General features: G+C 38.1%; 4 protein-coding genes across 7 annotated transcripts in view; all 4 read right to left on the reverse strand.

The window, feature by feature from the left end:
* Positions 1-7,524, reverse strand: part of LOC107674427 (suppression of tumorigenicity 5 protein-like) — a 53,796-nt gene extending 46,272 nt beyond the window's left edge. The window contains exon 1 of one of the 4 annotated variants that reach the window (XR_001632504.1): positions 7,092-7,524. The gene's annotated coding sequence lies outside the window, so the exon portion shown is untranslated. Of the gene's footprint in view, positions 1-1,879; positions 2,093-7,091 lie in introns of those variants that run through there. The other 3 variants (XR_001632503.1, XM_016468396.1, XM_016468395.1) reach the window with 3 other exon arrangements.
* Positions 7,525-7,531: 7 nt separating this feature from the next.
* On the reverse strand, positions 7,532-8,295 carry LOC107674443 (transmembrane protein 9B-like). The gene is made up of 2 exons (XM_016468421.1): positions 8,167-8,295; positions 7,532-7,994 (listed from the first exon to the last, which is right to left on the reverse strand). Exons 1-2 carry the CDS (start codon positions 8,251-8,253, stop codon positions 7,839-7,841), a joined length of 243 nt encoding a protein of 80 aa, XP_016323907.1. The 5' UTR covers positions 8,254-8,295; the 3' UTR covers positions 7,532-7,838.
* Positions 8,296-9,588: 1,293 nt separating this feature from the next.
* LOC107674442 (transmembrane protein 9B-like) lies at positions 9,589-11,340 on the reverse strand. Its single transcript, XM_016468419.1, has 5 exons — positions 11,053-11,340; positions 10,745-10,836; positions 10,525-10,633; positions 10,286-10,420; positions 9,589-10,113 (listed from the first exon to the last, which is right to left on the reverse strand). Exons 1-5 carry the CDS (start codon positions 11,149-11,151, stop codon positions 9,958-9,960), a joined length of 591 nt encoding a protein of 196 aa, XP_016323905.1. The 5' UTR covers positions 11,152-11,340; the 3' UTR covers positions 9,589-9,957.
* A 1,105-nt stretch (positions 11,341-12,445) lies between these two features.
* The window catches only part of scube2 (signal peptide, CUB domain, EGF-like 2), a 20,640-nt gene continuing 8,394 nt past the window's right edge, over positions 12,446-24,691 (reverse strand). The window contains exons 9-23 of the mRNA XM_016468397.1: positions 24,413-24,535; positions 23,898-24,014; positions 23,627-23,749; positions 23,185-23,301; positions 23,007-23,096; positions 21,960-22,064; positions 21,281-21,442; positions 20,835-21,038; positions 16,797-16,967; positions 14,943-15,110; positions 14,106-14,267; positions 13,785-13,982; positions 13,448-13,600; positions 13,277-13,356; positions 12,446-13,045 (exon numbers count right to left, since the gene is read on the reverse strand). Of these exons, the coding sequence (XP_016323883.1) occupies positions 12,899-13,045; positions 13,277-13,356; positions 13,448-13,600; positions 13,785-13,982; positions 14,106-14,267; positions 14,943-15,110; positions 16,797-16,967; positions 20,835-21,038; positions 21,281-21,442; positions 21,960-22,064; positions 23,007-23,096; positions 23,185-23,301; positions 23,627-23,749; positions 23,898-24,014; positions 24,413-24,535 (2,120 nt within the window). The 3' untranslated portion in view covers positions 12,446-12,898. The remainder of the gene's footprint in view (positions 13,046-13,276; positions 13,357-13,447; positions 13,601-13,784; positions 13,983-14,105; positions 14,268-14,942; positions 15,111-16,796; positions 16,968-20,834; positions 21,039-21,280; positions 21,443-21,959; positions 22,065-23,006; positions 23,097-23,184; positions 23,302-23,626; positions 23,750-23,897; positions 24,015-24,412; positions 24,536-24,691) is intronic.

Genomic DNA, 24,691 nt, shown 5'->3' on the forward strand with positions numbered 1-24,691 from the left:
AAGATGAAGCTCGCGATTATGGTAAGGGGCGTTACATTTCCGACGCGTGCTTGTGGTGTTCGGCCAATTACAATGCACTGGGTCAGCTGGCCAATCAGAGCAGACTGCGCTTGTCGGAAGGAGGGACTTTGTAGAAAACGAAGCATTTGAGAGAGGCGGGGCATATAGGACCTACAATAATGTACAGTATTTGAAAAATAATGTGTTTTTTGAACATTAAAGCATGTCAACATATTCTGTTACACCAAATACACAAAATAATGATCTTTAAAAAAGCATCATATGACCCCTTTAAAGCCTAGATATGACACATTTTGAAGCACATCATGTAATCTTAAGGTCAGCTATCTATTAAAGCAAGTCACAACTTGTTTCCTTTTAAAAGTGTCTGAAAATTACAGGTGTGTCAGAAGAAAAACCACAATGCCCAGTCCCTTAAAGGCAATGATGTCCATTCAGTGCACCACATTGAAAAGGATTTTACAAGTTCAATAGTTCTTTTGTTATAGTCATGTTTGCTGTCATGCATGAATCGCTTCCAGGAACGTTCTTAGAAAAAAATGCAATCACACACTAAAACAATTACTAATATCAAGCTACTAAATTTAACAACGAAAGTGCATAATGAAAACCGTTCTACATCTCGATAAAAAGTCAAGAAACAGAATCTGGGAAGAAAAAGCATAAATACACAAGTAATACTGCACGTAATACTGTTTGAATGGATTCAGTGGAAATAAGAGTCCTTGCATCACTGTTATTTCAGCTGACACAGTGTGCTCACAAAATCACATTCATTGTGGAATGACAGGCTATGGATCAGCTAGAGCTTAACCTTATGAAAAGGTTTGTTACACATTATGATGGTGACTGTCTATTTTGTTCAAGGTTTGGTGACATCCCACCCTGATCCATATTGCGCAAGCACTGGACAGAGAACAGAGCGGCTCCCATGATTGAGCTGACAATCCAGACCAATGAAAAGGAAGGGTCATTGTTCCAATAGCACAATAGACAGTCTGTTCAGAAAGTTCAGAAAAAAGAGCTTGCAGCTGCAGTATCTGCCAAAACTGAAAGCAGGGGGCACTGTATACTTGAAAGGTGATCATGTAACCTTCATGCGTACATGCCTGTGGGTGTGTGTGCACAAATAAGTGCATGATTTTAGTGGTAACAACTGAAATGTGCCTTTATCTGCTGTCAATCCTCGCTCATTCAACATTTACATTTTACATTTATGCAACTGGCAGATGCACTTAAGCAAAGTGGATTACACTGCATTCAAAGTATTGTTTTTAATTAATGTATCATTCCCTGGGAATCGAACCCATAACATTGGCGCTGCTAATGCCATGCTCAACAACTGCTTTGGTTACTAAACCAATCCATAAACTTTTTGTGCTCTATCAGAGAAAGATATAAACCAGACTTGACCTTGGCTGTTCCTCAAATAGAATCAAACTAAAAAAACGTCAGCCTATTATTACACGATTGAGCTAACAACAGACAAGATTCATATGAGTTGGGAAATTACCAAATAAGGTAAACACATATGGCTTTATAATACAGTTAACAATTTTTAACCACATTTTAACAAAAAGTCATGTTCTGAGCCACATTTACATAAAAAACATCTACTGTTCATTTTGGCTGTGCCTCCAAAGCGAGTGAGCCGCCTAATTAGACTAACGTTAGATATTTGGACGTCATGTTTTTGAGCATTTTGAGGAATCACGAACGTTCCGAATTATACGCATTTTTGTTCCGTGATGCTCAAAAATGCTTTCCAGCAAGCAAGCTCACTGGGTTTTGACACACAGCCTTTGTTTGCTCATTTTCATACAACGTAACCCCCGCTAGAATGAGATAAAAGTTTTACCTGAAAGAAATGTCCCGCTGTTCGTGCCATTTTGTTCAGGGTCTCATAAAAACACTCGTATCGATTGCAAAAGCTCATCGATTTGCCGGTAATACCTGGAACTTTTCCCTAAACTTCCAGGCATGTCCTTTCAAGCGGGGTAAATCCCTCCTCCCTGCTTGAGAACTCTCTCTGGCAGAAGGCTGAGCTAGTCGCCATGGAGACGGATTGTTTTCCCCCCACTCGCCTCTCCATGATCTCGAGCTCCCAGGCAGGCTCTTCTTCACATGAGCCACATGGATTTGAACTTTACACGGTATGTTACAATGGCAAATTAAGCGAGGTTAAAATAAGTGCCTTTCACATTTCACACATAACTATTTTGCCTGATGGTTCCGTCATCCTTCCCCAGGAAAAAACAGGCCAGAAGAGCTCCTTATTTGAACAGGAATAAAAAGCCCATCGTACAAAGCGGTCTCCCAGGACACCGAAGAAGTAGTTGAGGGGTCTCACAGAGAGATCCATATTAATTGGGCGAATCGTAGTCACATGCCATTCCTCTCTACTTCTTTGTAAATAAATCTTCTAAAAATGCGCGCGAATCCGAAAAATACATTAACGGTGACCACAAAAAACGGATGAACTCTGAATAATCGCCACAGAATAAACGACTGAAAGGGACAACAAATACAACACTATCATATCAATCAAAGCAGTGAGCTATAAAATGTTAACACAATAACGATCTGCATAATTTTGAATGATAGAAACTTGTTAATAAGGTTTGTTTTCTCCTGACGAAAATCTGCTCTTTTAGTTATAGAATATTCTAATCTCCCAGGCCACCGAAGAAGTAGTTGAGGGGTCTCACAGAGAGATCCATATTAATTGGGCGAATCGTAGTCACATGCCATTCCTCTCTACTTCTTTGTAAATAAATCTTCTAAAAATGCGCGCGAATCCGAAAAATACAGTAGTTGAGGGGTCTCACAGAGAGATCCATATTAATTGGGCGAATCGTAGTCACATGCCATTCCTCTCTACTTCGTTGTAAATAAATCTTCTAAAAATGCGCGCGAATCCGAAAAATACATTAACGGTGACCACAAAAAACGGATGAACTCTGAATAATCGCCACAGAATAAACGACTGAAAGGGACAACAAATACAACACTATCATATCAATCAAAGCAGTGAGCTATAAAATGTTAACACAATAACGATCTGCATAATTTTGAATGATAGAAACTTGTTAATAAGGTTTGTTTTCTCCTGACGAAAATCTGCTCTTTTAGTTATAGAATATTCTAAATGATTTATTACACAAATTATTTCTGGATTACTTTAAGTTATATATACATGTATTTCCCCCCCGCACCTAGTCTATTTTTATTTCTATCTTTTGCGAGCTTTTGTTGCACTAAAATATAGATTTACAGACAGTGTAATGTTGGTTGTTATGAAATTTCGAGCAGTGTCCTTCAGTGTCGCATGATTGTATGGATGATTTAATATTATGACATTTGTTTTCATGATCTTGCTGAAGGCAACCCCACAGGCTCGCAATGAGAAAAGGTCATGTGAAGAATACTACTTGCTGTAGTGAGCAACATTTATTGACTTGTTTTCTTGCTGCTATGGATTTAATTTCTAATGACTGCAGCTTGTTTAGAGCAATTTTACAAAGAGTGTCTTTTGAATTGAAAGCGAACACAAATTCTGTTTAATTTAAGGTAGAGAATAAATAATTTCAGGACATATTCAGAGTTCAGTATCTTAGACTGCTAAGATATCTGTGATTTACCATTACCCATATGCTACAGACATCTTCAGTTTCTCAGCAGCAGAGTACAAGCATAACACATTGCTAACAGCTGTCTAAACTGTGGTATGCAATCACATGTTTGTGAAGTGTAAGTTCAAGAACAAACAGACAAAGAACCTTTGAAAGGAGTGAAGATCCAGCCACTTGCATCTAAATATGCACAAATTCTGATTTAGCTCAGATTCTTAAGCAATGGATGATGATGGGAATTTTGTAGCCACAAAACAGAAAACAAAGGTATTTCTACATTATGGATAGTTGTATGAAAAGTTGTATGATAAGTTTGTGACAAAAAAAAAAACAGCTGTTGAGTGTTAAGTTGACAGGAAGGAAAAGGTTGTCGAACTATCAAAACTAAAATCCAATACTGAGGCAAATTTATGGCTTTAGTTGTTAGGAATATCTACGGAACAAACCAAGCCTGTCAACTTTTTTAATCTTAGTGCTAACTGGAGAAAAATAATAGAATATCAGAACGTTTTGAGCAATCTGAAAACCAAACCTTCACGTTATCCAAGTCTGTCATGGGCCAGTCTAATATTAAAATCCCGCTTTCAATAGATGAAGTTTGACACATTAAAAACGGTCTCTGTTGGATTGAAACTTGCGCAAATAAGAAACCTGCTGCCAAATAAGCAACCGCAATAAGAAGCAGGGATCTGTGGTTGACAAGAGCTTTAGGATGACAACATGTTCAAAACGTTCTCTGGAACTCTTTCAAATTGTACCAATACCTCAGCAGAAATGTGGTTTCTGGTGTTGGAACATAATGTGCGAGTCTTTCTCAAATCTGTGTTAAATTGCTTAGATAATAGCTCAGGGACAGTTATGCCACAGATCAGGGTTCCAAGAACAGTTATTCACTCCAGGTGTTATTTAGAGGGAACTAATGCAAGAAGCTCAAGGAAAAGTAGTGTTGGGTCAGTCTTAAAAATAAGAACAATATAGAAATGTCTTTTTGTTGCAAAACCTTGAGAGATTTGCACAATACAACTGCTGTGTTTCTAGTGTTTCTAATGCAAAACCATATTATTATGAATCAGACTTTTGGTATACTATTATATATTAAGGTCAAATCCTAGTTTGTCATGTTACTCTCACGTTGCAAGCGAGCATTCAATATATTTAACCTTGCATCCTGATTTTGAGCAGCCCATGTCAAGAACACATTAGAGGACCAGACTAAACATCTCCCATGGTAGAGGATGCCTGTTAGGGTGATCATAACACTAAATATGCAACTGAAAGTGTGTGCTAGAAATGGACTAATCTAAAAGCCAAACATCCCTTTTTCTAATCATTGCTGTCTAAGTGTTGACCCAATCGAAACATAATGCATCCTCAATATGGTCTCTGGATAACCAAGCTCAGCAGTGGGAACCACAACATTGAGCTTAATTCTGTTGTTTTGTGCAGAAAAACATCTACAACTTCTCCACATGGGCTTTGTTTTTAATCGGTTGGCAGCATTTAACAGCTCCACAAATTCCACGTAAGTGTGTCCAGCACATAATAATATTCTAATGAATCCTCATAGCAGCACTTTACTGGTAAGGACTGTTATAAATACTTGAGATGTATCCCCCCGGGGGGCTGCTTCTTTTACATGTTACATTGCCATGATGGAAAACATAATAACTGTTTGGTTTTTAGGGTATTTCCTTTCGTCTGATTTTTCATTTTCAAATACACTTACATTTCCACTACCAAGTCAATTACAAGTCAAAAGTACAATTTACACCTGTTAAAGTAGTTACGTGTATGAGAAACATTATGCCAGACCCATTAAATTGTTTCCTCTTCCTTGAACACATTTGTAAGAGTTCCATCAGTCATGTTCAGCAAAACCCACAAAATCTCCAAAATACAACAGTATCTGTTTCCAACAGCCCTGAATGTTCACCACACCCTTACCACAAAATATTCCTGTCACAATCATTCTGTTCAGGCATTTAAAAATACAAAGCAGAATATTGTATTCAATATTCAAGTTATACTTGGATAATGCTCAAAATATGGGAAAATGTTTTTTTTTTATTATGGGTCATTCTACAAAACGGAAGCCATTAGCGTTCACAATGTAACCAACATATGTGTAAAAATTAATTTAACAATAACTGATGCAAGATGAAATAATCACTTAAACAAAAATGTCTTAATATAGACATTTTTGTAACACAACACAAAAAATAGTATGTTAAGAGTTTGTTTTTTTTTTCTTCTTCATTCAAGGTGACTTTGATAACCAAAATAGCATTTTGGAACTTGAGCACAGACGTGTCTGTCAACCCAACTACCATCAACTCAGTTACCTTTCTGAAAGCATAATTGCATCTTTTAGCTTGTGATAATAACACTTAAACACATAATGTGTCTGAAAATCTTTTTTAAAATGTGCATATATATTTTGACATCAGTATGAACCATTGTTTCCAGAGTTTCTTGCAATGTTGCAACGACAGAATTACATTTTAAACAAGGGCAAGGGCACACCAAAAAGAAACATTCAAGATAGATATGTCAAGAAACCATGATAAGCCCATGGGAAAGGACAGACAGCCTTGAGGGAGGCAGAGACACACTCAGAAAGAGAGAGATACAGAGAGAGCTGTGGTTTGTGCCCTAATCATTTCCCACACTGTGGCCCTGGGGGACAGACAACCAGATGATGGGGTTATTTACCACAGAGATAAGAAAGTGTAAAAACAGTGAACGGTTGCTGTTAGTCTGAGGTCAGACTGAAAACATAATCTAAATTTCAGATATTACCAGCAATAGCAACAGCAAAACTCAACCAATGAGCACAAAAGAATTCGTTGTAAAAATACATATTTATATTCTGATTAAATATAACAACTGCTTTTAATTTCTTTTCATATTGTTATAATGATAATTCTAAGAAACTGACTAAGAAGCATCCATCAGTTTTCTCAGTGATTTTAGAAGGTTTAAGAGCGCCTCCTTGTTTCTGGTTCACAGTAAAACACCACAGAGGAGTTCATGAGTCTCCAATGAACGCACAGACAATCCATCCTGATTAGTAGACTACTGTCATCCATTGCTCTCATAGCCTTGTTTATTATACCTCTATAATGAAGGAAAGTTTCTTTCCCGTTCACAGTTAGCGACTTCAAAACACATTCGAGGCTCAGTCCATTTTAATTGTTCATATCCAAACGCATGCAAACTTTTCTGTTATGCTGTTATTATTAACCTATTATTTAACTTTTACTCTTATTTATATTTTTCTGTTATGCTTTTATTTATGTCTCTACAGACAATCCTCTGTAGCATTATTACCATCAATTGTAGAGATTTTTATTTTATTTTTTTATCCATGCACAAAACAAGAAGCTCAAAAGAGTTGGAGCAGCGAACATAAAGACAGTCAGATAAAGAAATTCCTACCTTCTGTGGGTAAGTGACGCTTGTGTTGTCAAGGTTACTTTTTCACATATCCATGCTGTGAATTTGAGTAAGTTAGTTTTCAGTGGAGTGCGTTCTGATCTGTCCATCCCAGTGTTTTTGGTTGGGAGGAGGGGGAGGAGGAGGATGAGGAAGCGCAGGAAATGATGAGAACCGTTATGTGAGAAATGGGATATGCATAGTCTATGTTAAACTATTTCACGTTGTCTAGATCGTTTACGAGGTAAATACTTTCGGGTAAACTAATACGCTCAGCTTTTCAGCAAAATATTTTAAATGAACAGTTCACTGTTTATTATGTTAAAAGTAGTGTATGAGTAGGACATACCGTCACTGCGTATTTTAGAGAATTCTCTTACTAATTACAAGTAGTCGGCTCAATTTTATAATCGTTTTTATTTTTTATAATGTAGCACGTTTAATTACGCATACTGCAGTAGAAGTAAACATTTTTTCTTTGCTAATTTTAGAGTGCATGATTTCAAAATGCAAGAACACAGTGATAATTAATGCAAACTGTCTGTATCAAGCAAACTCTAATAATAAACAAGGTTTAGTCGGACACATTGGTCAAGACGACAAACCTACACATCAAAAATAAATGAACACACTGGAGTCACTGGGGGTTGCTCAGGCAGACCAATGAGATGGGTCGGACATCATGGAGAAGACCCCACATTTAACACAGTACCAGAACCCACGGATAATAGTCCAGACTGTAAAAGGCTTTTAGCTAAGCACCACGTGACGGTCGAAGACAGATTTGCGCTGTTCTTGGACCTGCCTCTTCCAGCGCTGCTGAGCGTGCTCCACTTTGTTTAGCATGTTGGAGCGAGAGCGAGAACGGGAAAGCACGTCATGGGCATTGGCGAAGGGCTGCTGGTCCTATAACAACAGAGTATAATGTTAGCACACTTTATAGCATATGACTATCATTAGTGACACAATAAAGATCTATAAATGCATCTATTTCATTACACAGATTTTTCATCCAAACTACCAATACTTACAACATATATTAAATCTTGTATCCATAAAGATGTAGCAAAACACTTACCCCAACATCATCGTCACTCTGAATGAGCTGTGAATGGCCAAACAGCCTTCTCTTCAAAATAGGCTCCAACAGTGTCAGATAGACCATATACAACAACAGAAGGCCCAGAATAGACAGATATGCTATAATGGTGCCCTGTAAAAGAGAGAAAGAAGGGGGAGGAGGGGGAGGAGGAGGATGAGGAAGCGCAGGAAATGATGAGAACCGTTATGTGAGAAATGGGATATGCATAGTCTATGTTAAACTATTTCACGTTGTCTAGATCGTTTACGAGGTAAATACTTTCGGGTAAACTAATACGCTCAGCTTTTCAGCAAAATATTTTAAATGAACAGTTCACTGTTTATTATGTTAAAAGTAGTGTATGAGTAGGACATACCGTCACTGCGTATTTTAGAGAATTCTCTTACTAATTACAAGTAGTCGGCTCAATTTTATAATCGTTTTTATTTTTTATAATGTAGCACGTTTAATTACGCATAACTCTAGCCCTGTTCTTCGACGCTAATGCAAAAAGCCTGTTTGGAAACAGCGCCTCCTGGGGACTAAAATTGCCATTACCATTAACCGAAACTGCGTCATTTGAGCAGCGCGTTCGACAGCGCTGTTATTACCGGAACAAACGGAGACGAGAAACCGGAATTCACATATTAACAAAACTGTAATGTAAAGCAAAAGGTCAAAACAGCTCTCTGTTAAATCGTGTACCTGAACATTTCAATTATTATATATACAGATAGTAATGACAAAGAATATAATTCTGATACCATCAAAGCATGTACCTCATGAATGCTGTCCTTCAAAAAACAACAAAAGGAACTGTTGTACACCATAATGAATCTAAATCTACACCAAAATAGTGAAGAACTGAATTGAGAGGTTAGTCGTACAGCATATAATTTGGAGACAATGACAAAACACATTCACTTATCATTATTTACATATAATAGTTGACAGGAAACCGCAAGGTAAGAAAGAGAAGAGTAAGAATAGAAAAGGGGGTAATTTTACACTGTACAATAAGACTGGAAAGTAATATTTTGCGTTTAGTAACAATCCTGAAAATTTATATAAAAAGATTTAATTAGGGCTGCACGATTAATCGCATGCGATATTTAACGCGCATCTTATCAGTAAAGCCGGTCTGTAATCAGCGGTAAATCTCCATCACCTGCGTGCTTTCACATTGAGCAGCATTAACTACACAGAGCCGTTGTTCACTGACGAGCTGCGCTAAACCACGTTCATATTCGCGCGATTTTTTGCGCAACTCATCAGTGAACAACGGCTCTGTGTAGTTAATGCTGCTCAATGTGAAAGCACGCAGGTGATGGAGATTTACCGCTGATTACAGACCGGCTTTACTGATAAGATGCGCGTTAAATATCGCATGCGATTAATCGTGCAGCCCTAATATTAATGAATAAATGCATCAGCCTAATTTTATGAGGAAATTGGCACTTCTATCCCCACATCAAGTTCGGTGTGACTGGACTGCAGTAGAAGTAAACATTTTTTCTTTGCTAATTTTAGAGTGCATGATTTCAAAATGCAAGAACACAGTGATAATTAATGCAAACTGTCTGTATCAAGCAAACTCTAATAATAAACAAGGTTTAGTCGGACACATTGGTCAAGACGACAAACCTACACATCAAAAATAAATGAACACACTGGAGTCACTGGGGGTTGCTCAGGCAGACCAATGAGATGGGTCGGACACATGGAGAAGACCCCACATTTAACACAGTACCAGAACCCACGGATAATAGTCCAGACTGTAAAAGGCTTTTAGCTAAGCACCACGTGACGGTCGAAGACAGATTTGCGCTGTTCTTGGACCTGCCTCTTCCAGCGCTGCTGAGCGTGCTCCACTTTGTTTAGCATGTTGGAGCGAGAGCGAGAACGGGAAAGCACGTCATGGGCATTGGCGAAGGGCTGCTGGTCCTATAACAACAGAGTATAATGTTAGCACACTTTATAGCATATGACTATCATTAGTGACACAATAAAGATCTATAAATGCATCTATTTCATTACACAGATTTTTCATCCAAACTACCAATACTTACAACATATATTAAATCTTGTATCCATAAAGATGTAGCAAAACACTTACCCCAACATCATCGTCACTCTGAATGAGCTGTGAATGGCCAAACAGCCTTCTCTTCAAAATAGGCTCCAACAGTGTCAGATAGACCATATACAACAACAGAAGGCCCAGAATAGACAGATATGCTATAATGGTGCCCTGTAAAAGAGAGAAAGATGATAATTTCTCTAATATTTAAACTTGTTTTTTTTTTTTTAAGTTAGCATATTATATACCATACCATATAAAGACATTGAACTTACTTTGATGGTTCCAGAGCTCCTTTCTTCATATTTGCATTCACAGCGTAAACAATATGCCTCCACATCTTTGCCTTCAACAGGCATCGGCTCCACCACATGAAGGCAATTACTGTGCAAATGATTGTATTTGAGAAGTTATGGATCAGTGAATAGAGAGTCATGGGATTAGTTTATTACAGAAGTTACTGTAGACTCGTATTAAGACTAGTAAATCAGTTACCAGTCCTTCAAGGAAACGTTTTGATTGTAGATCTGCCCAGCAATTTCCTTATAAGGTGGACAAATACATTTGCACCTGATGTCTTCTGAATTCTGTGAAGAGTGACCACAGATACACAAACTCATATAAACCATACTTTTGTCAGTTTAGAATCCACCTGACACTGTTTCCGATAAAGAAAGTGTTGATTTGCTAATTTATTATTACGTATTATTACCTTTTATTTCGCAGAAACATTGAACATGCTAACGGCTACACGAAGTATATCGTTTATGTATTAAAACACAGTAATAAATATCATATTTTACCTTAGCTTCTGATGTTTTTGCGGATAATATCAGCAGGAAACCCATTAGCGATGAAAACGTCAACAGATTGACAGCGGCTCTTGAGGTCAATCGATACATCTTTTCGCTTCCGCTAAAGACACCGTCGCCAAATATTGAAGAGAGATGTACCAGAAAAACGAGTAGATATTATAGTAGCAAGAACTCTTTTAGTCCAAATAAACGTCAACAAAACAAAGCGTGACGGCTGGACTCTGTTTGACACATCAGCTGATCATCAGCAGCCGGTCCGCGCTTTATCACTTCCCTCCGGAAACACGTGGGTGGGAACCATTCTTCCGTAACTGAACAGCGTTCTACCTGAGACTGAGTTCAGCTCTATCGTTCAAAAAACACTCCCTCGTATCACTACTATATTCAGTCAGGTGCTATATGCTTCAAACTGCATTAACTACAAATAGATCAGTCACCGTCATTTATTTGAACTTAAATGTGTTGACAGCCTATTTTAACCTATTTATATGTAGGCTAATATGCCTCATTTTATACAACTTTTTATTCGTAAAACAAGGTTATTTTTTCAGATTTATGGAATGATAAAAAGAGATCCCCTCTTCATGTTTTGATGAATTAAATGTAATGTGTCAACAAAATGAAACATTTTGAACCTGGCTTTAGCCAATGTTCAGATTTCTGTTCTGGAAAGGTATGCAAATTAGTGCATATTTAATTAGATAATGCCTACATTTCCATATTTTATCATAACATTTTAGAAAATGTTTGCAATTCTTAATTCAACTGTGGAAGAACGGTGAGATCTATTCAAAAATTACACCTGGGGTGTCTTGCCTTAAGCCATAATTTCTGTTTTAGTGGTTTAACAAAGAAAAGTTTAATTTATCCAAGAACCCCCTGGTTGTAAATCGCTGATCTAGGCTATTGCAAAAGCATTGCTTTTGATACAACAAAGACATTTTGAGTGCATTTCTTTATTTACATGTTAGATGTACAACCATAAAAAATATAAACATTTAATTTACTCTGCATGTCATCAATGAGTAATCAATCCTACATCAAGAGCCTCTTAATCCAAAAATCAGTTAGGTGATGGAAGTGTGATAGAAGTGAATGCAGAGAAACTGAGAAGTGATATCTTAAATGTCTAACCAGTGCCACTGAAAATATTGTGTACATCTACGGTTTCTGACTGGAAACAAATGAAGAATACATATATGTCATGTATGAAGAAGGCTACAATGCAAAAAAAGAATACAATATAGTAACATGAGAGCTGATGCTAATTTTTTTTTACATAATGTACAACACATTCAAACTTGCAAAAATGACTTTAACTGCTTTAACTTCCACTACATTCTAAGTAGTTGTCTGAAGTTTCAAAATAAGCTGGTCAAACATATTTTCACAAAAAATAGCAAATTTTGTGAAATGACCTATAATATATAACAAGCAATCTAGTTGCTCTTCTTTTTTCTGACTATAATTCAGGCTGTAATTAACATGTTTTTGTAACACAGTCACTTCTGGGCAATAAAGGAATGAAACAGGAAGAATCATTTTCTTGAAAGGTGGCAGTTCATTTTAGAATGGTTAGAAGGGCAGCAATAAATCCATTCACTGGAAAAACAGTTCATTTTCTTCAGGAGAAAAAATTCCAATGGTTTGTTTTGATTTGATGTATTTAGGAAAGTTTCTTGTGAGCTCTCATCTCATCAGGTTCAAGAATTCATCTTGAATCCGCAAGTATGCAGGCGGCCAAGAGCATTCAGGAATATTTGTTCCAGGTCAGTCATTTAAAATTTCTCTGGAGCACCAAATATTTATTCCGTACAAGATTATTTCACAAAATTCAGGGGCGTAGGAATCTCAAAACTTTGGAGCGGAGAAATCTGATAAATGATTTTGGAAACATTTCTCTAGACTCTTGTGCAGTGTAGTTGAAGAAGTTTTGCGGATGGGCCAGGACATCAAACAGGGCCTTCATAAGCTTCTTGTCCTGTAAAGTTAATAAGAAAACATAAATGGACTTTAAAAGTCAATTACAAAACACCAGTACAATATATTCTACCGTCTTCCACAGGGTGGCACTATTGTCTGTTTTTTCCTACTGGGATCTGCAACGGCAAACCTCTTGATTTTAGTACTTGCCTCACATTAATTACTTAAAATCAAGTTACAATGAAACCGGTTTAAAAGTTGCTTTGAAAGACAAATTAATGCACTATACCTTAAGAATTTCTTGATGATTCTCAGAGGCATATAATCTTCCATCCCTAACAATGTCCTCAATGAGCTCCTGGTAGTCCTCTAAAAGAAGCACAATAGACAGCATATAAATACTCAAGCTACTTTAAACACTTTACACACAATACAAACACGTCAGCAATTCAATTCTCACCATCATACGTTACATATGGCACTTGGAAGCCTTTTCCACTGTTTCCTTCATTGGAGCGGAACTGGATCCAGAGTTTCTTGGAGCGGGAGGTGAAGGCGATGGGTCGCTCATATGTCTGGCACGTCTCATAAGTCGTCACTGAATTAGGTAGAGCTGTGGGAACAGTAAAGAAACTTCTAAAGACCTCTTCAGTGGCTTATTCGAACCCCAAGAGATGAAGGAGAGCCCTAATGAGCCCATCGATGCGGCTCCTCCCCCCATTTCCTCACATGTGTATTCACAATCACCCTGCTGAGCCAATGCATTCAACACCAGATCACAGCCCTGCAACACTCACAGCTCTTCCGCATGACCAAATAGTCCCCACACTCGTCTTCAATAGGAAGGTAGATCTCAGGTACCACAACGAGGATTCTGCGCTTGGAAGGAGGGGTGATGGTCCAGGTGCACTCGATGTTGGCCGGGTAGTTGCCGGGGTAGTTGGGGGATTCGATATAGCCGGTGAATTCTCCCAGCTCTCCTCCACAGTGTCTGTCTGGCAGGAACAAATTAAACCACTTAGGCTAGACTATACAGAGAACTAAAATACATTTTTTAATGAGAAAAGGATAGGCTGAATTGAAAGAATAATTTTTTTTAAAGTGTGAATTGCACTTACTTTTGCACTGCATAATGTTTGTGGATCCATCAAAATCAGTAGTAGTGTTTCCAGGGCAGGCAATGCAGTAGTTTTGGCCAAACTCCATCTGATAGGTTCCAATGGGGCAACGAATGCAACGGTGGGTGCTGGTATTGTAGTAATGCCCTGGGGAGCACTGAACTGTAGGGACACCAAAATCAGTTCTGAAATCAGCATTTCTGTCTTAAAATTCTACTAAATATAAAATAATTCAACATTTTAAGATAATACCCTTCTTTAAATCTGCTTATAAAACTGTTGTCCCAGCCTGACCAGTTAAAAAAAGAGTTGCAAACCCCTTAAAATTTGGTTGGGAGAACTGCTTAGGCTGGTTTAGGCTGTTTCTTTCCAGCAGAGTAGTCTTCATTAATGTAAATATACACTTTTGTTCAAAATGGGTCAGTCAGAATTTCTTTTTTGAAATAAATGGGGGGTTTTTTCAGTAGTGATGGCATAGATTGATCAAAAGTGACAGTAAAGACATTTATAATCTTACAAAAGATTTCCATTTCATATAAATGCTGAAGAAATGCATCACAGCGTCCACAAAAATATTAATACCCACAATTGTTTTCAACGCTGATAATATATGAAATGTTTCAGAGCACCAAATCAGCATATTAGAATTATTTCTGAAAGGTCATGTGGCACTGAAGACTGAGTAATGGCTGCTGAAGATTCACATTTGCCATCACATGAATAAATTACATTTCAAAATACATTAAAAAGAAAACAATTAAATTGTAAATAGTTACTGACCCTAAACTTTTGAACAGCAGTATAATCTCACTTGAATTATAGCCATATTCTTCTCACCTTTAGTCTCGCAGTCTTGGAAGGACACAGAACCATCATATTTGGTTGTGAGGCTTCCTCCACATGGGAAACAGGAAGTTCGGCCGACCTCAGGCTGATAGGTGCCTTGTGGGCAGGGCAGACAGGGCACAAAACCATCATGGGAGAACTGACCAGGACGGCACTGACCTAGGATCAGAAAACTGTTAAGGCAATGCCAGGCAAACCAAGTTGAATACTTTATTGTCTTCCAAAGAAAGCAAACTGCAGTGATGTCATGCAAGTTCATTATCTAATAAACTGCAGGCCTCCTCTCGTCCCTCTAGTGACCACACTAAATTGGCTACCACTGAGACGGACCCTAACAGCCCCTTTAGTTGTGTCTATCAGCAGAAGGTAGAAGATGGCATCTGCATAGTAAGCTGCTTTTGATGACCGTGTCTGAGAAGCAGAAACATGGTGGTGCCTTTTTTTTCTCCAAACACAAGACAGTTCTGGAATTCTTTGTTGGTGTGAATGAATCAGACAGTTGAGGATTTGCAGGACTGCATGAAATGACCCCTTCCAACACACTCGCAATCACAAAAACTCAACTCAAGCTCAACTAGCCATGAGCCTGAGAGATTATCATCAATACAGGTATGCTTCCTGCCTACTGCATAAACAAAAAACAGGATGTGATTCATACTCTTTCTTTGCAACCTTAGATATCTGGGGGATGACATCTCTCAGGATAAACGGATAATAGGATGAAATGTGGTACAGGTCTTGTACAGCGAAGAAAATGGAAACTCTGTTAAGAAAATTTTATTTTGTTAATAATAATTATTACTAAGCTAAATAAAAACATTTTAAAATAAATATTAGGTCACACTTTATTTTACGGCCCAGTCGCCATTAACAAACCATTAACTACGACGTTTGCCTCAAACTCCTAATTTGCTGCTTATTAATAGTTAGTAAGGTAGTTGTTAAGTTTAGGTATTGGGTAGGATTAGGGATGTATAATATGGTCATGCAGAATATGTGCTTTATAAGTACTAATAAACAGCCAATATGTTATTAATAGGCATGCTAATAAGCAACTAGTTAATAGTGAGAATTGGTCCCTATTAGTGCTATCAAACGAATAATTGCATCCAAAATAAAAGTTTTGTTTACACATATGTGTCTGTACTATGTATATTTATTAAGTATATATAAATACACACACATACAGTATATTAGTTCAGAAAAACAGGTTATTTTTAAAAAACTTTTATTTTGAATGCGATTAATCGTTTGACAGCACTAAAGTGTTACCAGCATTTTTTTTTTATATTATTAGGTAATTATTATTAGTTTAATATGTTAAGTAATATGTTAAGTTAATGTTATATATACTAACATATTATATAAGCCTGTGATTGGCATAAATGTAAATTTTTAAGATCATCTCTGGTTTTAGGGCAAGTCCAATGCAATCTTTGGTGTCATCTCTGACTGCTTTATCTTCCTTAATATTCAGGACAGCCTTTATTTCTTGAAGAAAAAGGCCAACTACTTAATTCTTAGGCTCTACAAAAAAGTCCAACAACTTGACCCTTTTTAAAAATACATACTGTATGTGACGATGTAACTCCAGTGAACCCTTAAAATAAGCAAATTTATTGTGCTTTGTTGTAGATGCTATTATAGGTAGCGTTTTAGTTATCTTCATAGTTATCATCCTTGGTGTGAACAGGCCTTTACATGCTAGAACCAATAAACAGAATTTAAAACTAAATGACAGACAAACATTCAAGCTCTTGACAGACACCGACCTCAATGGAAGTGAGTGATAGTGGAAAGACTACAGACTTCTTTGTTGATGAGCATGTCTCGGTGAAGTCTCACCTCCACACTCCGAGATGTTGCGTGCTCCTGTGGTTCTTGGGATTCCCCTGCCCTCGGGTCCCGGGCACACATCGCATGACACCTGCCCCTCTTCATCTTGGTACGTCCCAGGGGGGCAAAGAAAGCACCTTCCCTGCTCTCCATTATAGTATGTGCCAACGCTGCATTTGACTAGCGCACAGAAATTAGATGAAACAGAGACTAAACTTGGAACACAAATGAGGGGCCTCACATTAAGCTGCTAAAGGGGCACTGCAAATTGACCTGATGCAGCTATGCCAAAAATTCTAACAAATAAGAGAACTGAGGCTTTCCACAGCTGCCTGATCCCCCACATCAAACAGCCCTCACACGCATACACAATCCCTCACCTTACTGAACACGCTCAAAGGGAATATTACCTCGCCTAAACCTATGATGTCTGATTAAAGGGAGCGGAACAAAGTCTTTTTAATGTTCGCTTTATAAACCGCTCTGATTTATAGTGCCGCTTTCAAAAGTGTTTTGCACACACTGTGCCTGAAAATAAGCCACGCACCAGTACGGTTCAGTCTTTTAACCAAGTAAGTACGGCAATTTAGAAACGTTCCTTTCATCTCAGTGTCTCTGTGCAAACATCCAACTGACAGTGTTTGGGAGAATTTAGACAAACCTCTTACTCCCGAGATTTTATGGTAATGACGGCTAATTCCACAAAGGCTTAAACAGCATGGCAATTATGTGTGCCTCAGCAAACTGCCCAATTTTCCAAGAAGAAAATGTAATTCTCTCAAGAGCAGTTCATTTTTTCCTCTCTTTTGTTAATCCTGAATGACCATGAGGAGCCACCGTCACATTGTCCCGGGTGGCTTTTATTTGACGGAGCGACGGAGTAAGAGAGAGGAGAGGAAAAGAGTGAGAGCTGGAGAGAGAGAGAGAAAAAAAACCTTGAAGCCTTTCAAATGCAAAGCGATGATTCTATTGAATCCTCGAATTGATGGTCCCAAAGAGGTTTAAAGGACCTTTCACCTCTATTCAATTCCCTGGCTTTTGCCTATTTGATGACATAGGCAAACACTATGGTATCACAGTGGTAAGGAGCTGAACCCAATAAAAGGGGTCAGGATTGTGAATCCCCCCATTCAGCGGAGTCCAATCGCTCCTTGCGCCTATCAGGCAGGGGCCCAAACAGCTGATGCTAATTGATTCCCATGGTGTCGCTGAAGTCAATTCTCTTGAGCCGCTCACTGCCTGGGGTCACACAGAGTGGCCCTGCCTAAGGAGGAATTTGGCTCTTAAACTGCTTGCTTGAATAAACAGCCCTCTAAAACACCCCCCTACAAAAGCAAACAAGCAAACAATAACTTAGCACATTTATGGACAGGAGAGGAAAGCGGCAGCTGAGAGGGCAAACTTAGGCAAACCCCTCCTTCTGTGACCGTTTAGTTTTGCTGTTCATATAGAGTTCATCATTGTGTGTTTTTGTGATATCTAACTAATGGATTACATGTTCAATCCATGTCAAAATGTATGTGTGCTTTAAGTGAATTAGCATGAAATTTTACACAAAAATGACAAACGTGTTTGTTTCTTCAGTTGGAACACAAAAGATATTATGAACAATATTTTTGCTCATACCGTTAAAGTCAATGCCGTCTAAAAAAAATGAGATATTCAAAAATTCAAAATATCGTTCTACAGAAGAAAAACAGTCATGCAGTTCTGGAATGAAAATAAGGGTGACAAAATGATGACAGAATTTTATTTACTGGGTGAACTAGAATATATTTCATGATGGGTTCTGATCACTCTTCAGGGTTTAAAAAGCAAAGGCAGGTCTGTAAAGCTGCGAAGAAGTGTTGAAGCACAGATTTTCCCCACTCACTCCAGGAGCTTGAACAAGCCCCACTGGGATTTACAATGGAGTGGGCAAACTGAAAAGGCTAAACTGCACTCAGTGATGCAAGCCAGTGGGGGAGGCCAGAACAGGGAGGAAAAAATATAGCTCTTTTTAGAGCTCTATTTAAGCTGGCACTTGGACACTACACTTTTGTGTACCTTAATTGTACGCCTGTTTTAGTGAAAAGAGCAAAACTTACAATCCTATATTCAGCATGGATTCAATTAATTACTTATTGGCAAGTGTGTACAATTCACTTGGCATCGCTTTCCAAACATGTTAAATGAGATGTAGACGTATAGCTTGGATCTGTAAAGTTGGACTTGTGGGACTTGTGATTTGTAAAACAATGAGGAGCGAGCTGGTCAGTGGTCACCGGTCTTCTTACTTCATTTTCCTCCATTATCATTCTCCAGTGGAGAGTAACCCAAAATGGATCAAACAACTCAAAACCCCACACCCTGAGTCGAAGAAGAGAGAACCACTGCAAACTCCCCAAACTACTTCAAAATAGACACAGATAGAGACAGAAGGTATCTGGACAGCAAAAGTACAGAAAAAACAGTCATACTATGAACTATTTTCTATTTTAATATACAGTATTTTAACATGAAATGTATTTCTGTGATGGCAAAGCTAAATCATTTATATTCAGAAATCATTTATATCAATATTGAAAGCAGTGTTTAATTTTTAAATTAATATAAAACAGTCAGTGACTGCTATAAAACTGCTTAATATTTTTGTGCAAAGCCACATTTTTTTTTCTTAAACAAATGCAAAGTTCAAAGTAACAGCATTTATTTAAAAAGGATATTTGTAACATTGCTAAATGTCATTACTCTCATTTTTTATGCATTAATTGTATGCATTCTTAAGAAACTTGTTCAAGTAAAAACATCTTTTTAAAAAATAATTTAAGAAATGTAAAATATGTCTCAAACTCCAATGCAAAAGTCAATATGAACTTGAAAGCTCGCCAGATTCTGCAAAGCCACATTTTTTTTTCTTAAACAAATGCAAAGTTCAAAGGAACAGCATTTATTTGAAAAGGATATTTGTAACATTGCTAAATGTCATTACTCTCATGTTTTATGCATTAATTGTATGCATTCTTAAGAAACTTGTTCAAGTAAAAACATCTTTTTAAAAAATTATTTAAGAAATGTAAAATATGTCTCAAACTCCAATGCAAAAGTCAATATGAACTTGAAAGCTCGCCAGATTCTTCCAAAGTTAAGCTATCTGAGCTATGCTAAAATTACATGCTGTAATTTTACAGCTCTCACCTACTGCTTGTCACCAACCATCTCATATTTCTTTAGATAAATTTTACGTGAAACATCACAAATTTGATACATGGACAAAGCATAACTGAGATGTCTATTAAGTCTCTGTAGCTATGGAAGTGCAATCACAGAGCAATAACATTTTACTCTGAGACTGTTACAAAGAAGTCTTTACAGCAACTGAAGAGCCTCAAAAAAGCAGAGAGCCTTTGGTTGTCTGCATTACTGCTGAAACTGAGCCTGTAAAAGATAATGGACTTTTCCACCATAAAAGAGGACAAACAACCTCAGCAATACTGTCACCTTAAAAAGGCATCTTTGAAAGAGCCTTATGTCAAAGACAATGAAGGCAATGAGATAATGTTCAACACAATGAGGCCTCCAGACAAAGAATTAGCTGTGCCTCACATACAGTCCCTCTGAGATGTTTATTCTAGAGGCTAAAGGAAACGGATGCCAAGTTGAACATATGCTGTAGCAAGCTGATTTGAAGTGCGCCTGTCACACAAAACATGTACTCTGCTTCAGTCTTGAGGTTGGAACAGCATTTAGCTGTAAGAGCCAACAGCAGCCTTCTGTTTCCCAGTCTTGCCTCTTAAATAAAACTCACGCCAACTTTCTCACACCATACATATTATACTATATAACACCTAATATATGTCAGTCATCTGGCCTGCACTGATGCCAAATCCACTTCTACAATATACAATATTTGAAAAACTGTCGAATAAAACCGATTCATTCCAACTAGACATAATAAGTGACCTGGAGCACAACCAACATGCAAAGTAAATAATATAATACATATGTGAATCCTAACAAATATTTTGTGTCCTCAAGCAACTGTAAGTGGCGTGTATTTGCACTCACCACATTTCTTGTCTAGCAGAACCTGTCCGGTGCCGCAGTGGTCTGGTAGGTCAGCGGGTCGGACGAGTTTCTTAGCCAGCTCATACTCCGATCCAGCGAAGTGCAGGTGAAACTGCTCCCGGTTAATGGACTTCCGAAGAGTGCGGATAGTCTTCCTAAGCCGCTTCTCAGAGCGCCGCCGAACACATGCCAGGTCACAGCCCTCTGCTGAGAGAAATACTGGATACCATATCTCATACATACATAGAGTGCACACAAACACCCATAACGTGCACACTGTCCACTATTAAATATAGAACCCACTTCCATCTTAAACCAGGAGATACTTTCACCTGTTGGCTTGTTTTAGTAACAGCGACAGGAGCAGGAAGAGGGAGAGATGCGAGCAAGCAGTGAGAGGCCTAAGGTTTCTACTGAAACATACACATGCAGTGCACGAAACCAACCTGTTACCTCCTCCAGGTTCACATCCAGCTCAAACTGGGCAGTGATGGAGGACCCTTCCTCCTCGCCAGCCTTCCGCCCGTGGCGACTACGTTGCTGTCTGCTTGAAGAGGCACAGTGCAGGCTAACAAAGCTGAACTGGACATTCTCGGTGGCTCTTTTATCTGAGTGAATAGATATTAAAGACTTAATGGATTTAGAGGGTCCGAAATGAAAAGGCAGGCTTAACTCTTGCTTTCTTTGTGTATTGAAATCAAATTTATTTTCTTACATCCCTTATGCTTCCAGTATGGATAACAGTGTAGAAAGAATCACACATGAGCGGAGAGGGAATCAAATATTTCAAGTTATAGTCTTTCACTGAAGAGTGTGGGACTCTTTTCAGAATCTTTTCAGACCAAACTTGTGAAATATATAGTTTTATTATAGTATTAGTTTTATTATAAGTATCTCTGTGTCTGGCTTGCTGCATCACTCACTTATTTTTTATTTCCATTAAGTCTACTTGCATAGAGGGAAATAAAAGAAAGCTAGTGATTTGTTTCGGTCGTACAATTTGACTAATATAGTCATGTCACAGTGTTTTATTAATGTGCTGGCTTTAGACTTTGACTTAAAGTATGTGCAAACAAATTGCTGCTTTAGTAGTCAACTGCATATTTTTTCAGTGAAAACCAGTACCTGACAGGGCGGTTTTAAAGCTCTGTGCAAGATTTTCCTGACTCCGCTTCAGATTGCACGTCCCCTGTCCAGATTTAAATGTAGCAATGGTTTTGATTCCAGAACCTGTAACAGAAAGGAACACTGTGACTTATACACTCATCATATTCATCATTCATCATATTCATCACAAGGACAAGCTACAAGAATACTGTTTGTGCACAAAGAAAACAACAAAAAAAAGACTTTATACGATGATTTCTTCTCTCCTGGGACAGTCCTCCACCATTATTGAGAGTGCCATGATGCATGCGTGTTGTTTGTGCATTATTTTTATTTTCTTTGCACAAAAAAAGTATTCTCGTAGCTTCATAAAATTACGGTTGAACCACTGATGTCACATGGACTATTTTAACAATATCATTACTACCTTCCTGTGCCTTGAATGTGGTAGGACCCTTGCTGTCTATGCAGGGTCAGAAAGTTCTCGGATTTCATCAAAAATACCTGAATTTGTGTTCCGAAGATGAACGAAGGTCTTACGGGTTTAGAACGACATGAGGGTGAGTAATTAATGACATAATTATCATTTCTTTAAGTACAAAAATCGCTAAATTTATATAACGAAAACCAAAATATATTAAAGCGAAATAAAAAATATTAAAACTAAAACTATAATAAAACTAAAATATTAAAATATTAAAATGAATAAAAACGACAAAAGAACATCAAATGACTCAAATTGAATTTGAAGCTAATTCAAAATATTAACAATTACTACAATAGTATATTTATAGCGGGGGGGGGCAAACTTGGCCCTTCCAGGCCACTTTCCTTCAGAGGTTAGCTCCAACCCTAATCAAACACACCTGAACCAGCTAATCATTGTCTTCAAGACTACTAGAAGGCTACAGGCAGGTGAGTCATATCAGGGTTGGATCAAATCTCTGCAGGAAAGTGGGCTGGAAGGGCCAAGTTTGCCCATCACTGATTTATAGTATTACGTAGTAAACAGTATACACTGCTTGGAACAGTTCAAACCCAGTACACACATCCACATGGATTTACCTGGGCAATATGATCCATTCCCTTTCCACTGTCCTCCTGCGTGGCACGGCAGGGGCATGCCACAGGTCACGGTGTATGAATCTTCAGCTCCTACAGGTGAAGGTGAAGGTGTCAGAAAAGCTCCAAGCAAACTCTAGCATGTAGACAAAGGAAGATCTCTAAATGCTGTAACACTCACCACTACTAATATGAACCTGCGACTGGCAGGTCAGGTAGCATAGCTCACCCCCTCCCTGCTTACTGCAGTTGAGAGTGGGCCTGGCAGGTGGCGGCACTAGTGCAGAGTCCTCTGCTTCTGAATGTGAAAATCACAATGCTTAAATGTGAAGCTATATTATGCATGCTGAGAGGAAGGTGGACGAGTTATGAGTTAGAAAAAAGCTCAACAATGCAGTATGTTCAAGATGAGAATATGAATGTACAGCGCGACATGTGAGATTTGAGTTAGACAGCACCTGGTATCTGTTTGTTCAGCAATAGCACAGACAGAGAGAGCCAGATAGAGAAACACAAAAGTATCTCCTGCTTTTAACTCCCAGGGATGAAGAACTGATTTCCATCTAGGCCAACATCATCAGATATAGAAATCCAGCATTCAGAATCACTCAGGCTCATCTTACCGATACAGTCTTTCTTGTTCCAGTGCAGTTTGTAACCAGCATGACAGTGGCACTCAAAGCTTCCCATGGTGTTTTCACAGGTGTGCTCACATCCTCCATTGTTCAAACTACATTCGTTTATGTCTGAGAATGGAGGAACCGACAAAAGTCATATAGTTGCACTTCATCTGTAATAATTCTGTGTGATTCATCAAAATCAATAAAACAGTATCAAGGACCTTTGATTTTAATTTAAAAAAAAAAATCTTTAAATAGCTGTTTTTATCCTTACCTCCACAATGGGTAAGCCCATAAAGAGTGTAGCCCTTGTTGCAAACACACTGGAAACTACCAGGTGAGTTTACACAAGTGTGGTCGCACGTTCTCTCAAAAAAGCACTCGTCAATATCTATAATCAAACAAAAATGAGCTTAAATTGAAAACTGCACAGCTTTTACATCAAGCACACTCTCATTTTCTGTTCAAAGGCTCCATATTCAGTTTAAAAGAAATCAATCGAGGCTTTTAATTAATAACAGGGAAAGGTGCTTTCCTCAGAAGACTTGTATCAAGGAGAGGGAGTTGTCTGTGTGCTTAAACTAAATATATTCTTTTAGGGCTGAGAGTTATACTCTTAGTCCATGTTAAGGATCTTCAAAGGAATCTTGCAAGTTGATACTGGCACCCTTCATGAGACTCCCACCCGGTCTTATCTTTAAGCTTAGTTACAAACACAGATACTAACACCAACCCCCACGCTGCTTCTCTACATTGTGTTGGACCTATAGCAGAAGAAGAGCATCCTACCCTGGCAAGAACGCTCGTCCGTCAGCAGTTTGAAGCCTTTTCGACAGTTACATTCGAAGCTGCCAATTGTGTTCCTGCAGTAGTGGTCACAGCCACCATTATGGAGTTCACACTCATCAATGTCTGAGAGACAGAGAAGGACCAAATCAAACTGTAGAACATAGATGGACTGATCAGCTATAGGGTGAATCTCACGAAACCTGTCAAGATTATTATCTGTGACATTATCACCTGACCCCCCCAAATCAAAAAAATTATATATTGCTTAAATAATATAAT

This window comes from Sinocyclocheilus anshuiensis, unplaced genomic scaffold (genome assembly GCF_001515605.1).
Source record: "Sinocyclocheilus anshuiensis isolate Anshui unplaced genomic scaffold, SAMN03320099.WGS_v1.1 scaffold1037, whole genome shotgun sequence".
Taxonomy (NCBI): domain Eukaryota; kingdom Metazoa; phylum Chordata; class Actinopteri; order Cypriniformes; family Cyprinidae; genus Sinocyclocheilus; species Sinocyclocheilus anshuiensis.

Excerpts from the sequence above, each read along its gene's own strand:
- LOC107674443 (XM_016468421.1), bottom strand. The coding sequence starts at position 8,253 with ATGGTCTATCTGACACTGTTGGAGCCTATTTTGAAGAGAAGGCTGTTT. Across the intron at positions 7,995-8,166 it reads AGAGTGACGATGATGTTGGG|GACCAGCAGCCCTTCGCCAA; the intron begins GTAAGTGTTTTG and ends CTGTTGTTATAG.
- LOC107674442 (XM_016468419.1), bottom strand. The coding sequence starts at position 11,151 with ATGTATCGATTGACCTCAAGAGCCGCTGTCAATCTGTTGACGTTTTCA. Across the intron at positions 10,837-11,052 it reads CAAAAACATCAGAAGCTAAG|AATTCAGAAGACATCAGGTG; the intron begins GTAAAATATGAT and ends CACTCTTCACAG. Across the intron at positions 10,634-10,744 it reads AACGTTTCCTTGAAGGACTG|TAATTGCCTTCATGTGGTGG; the intron begins GTAACTGATTTA and ends TCATTTGCACAG.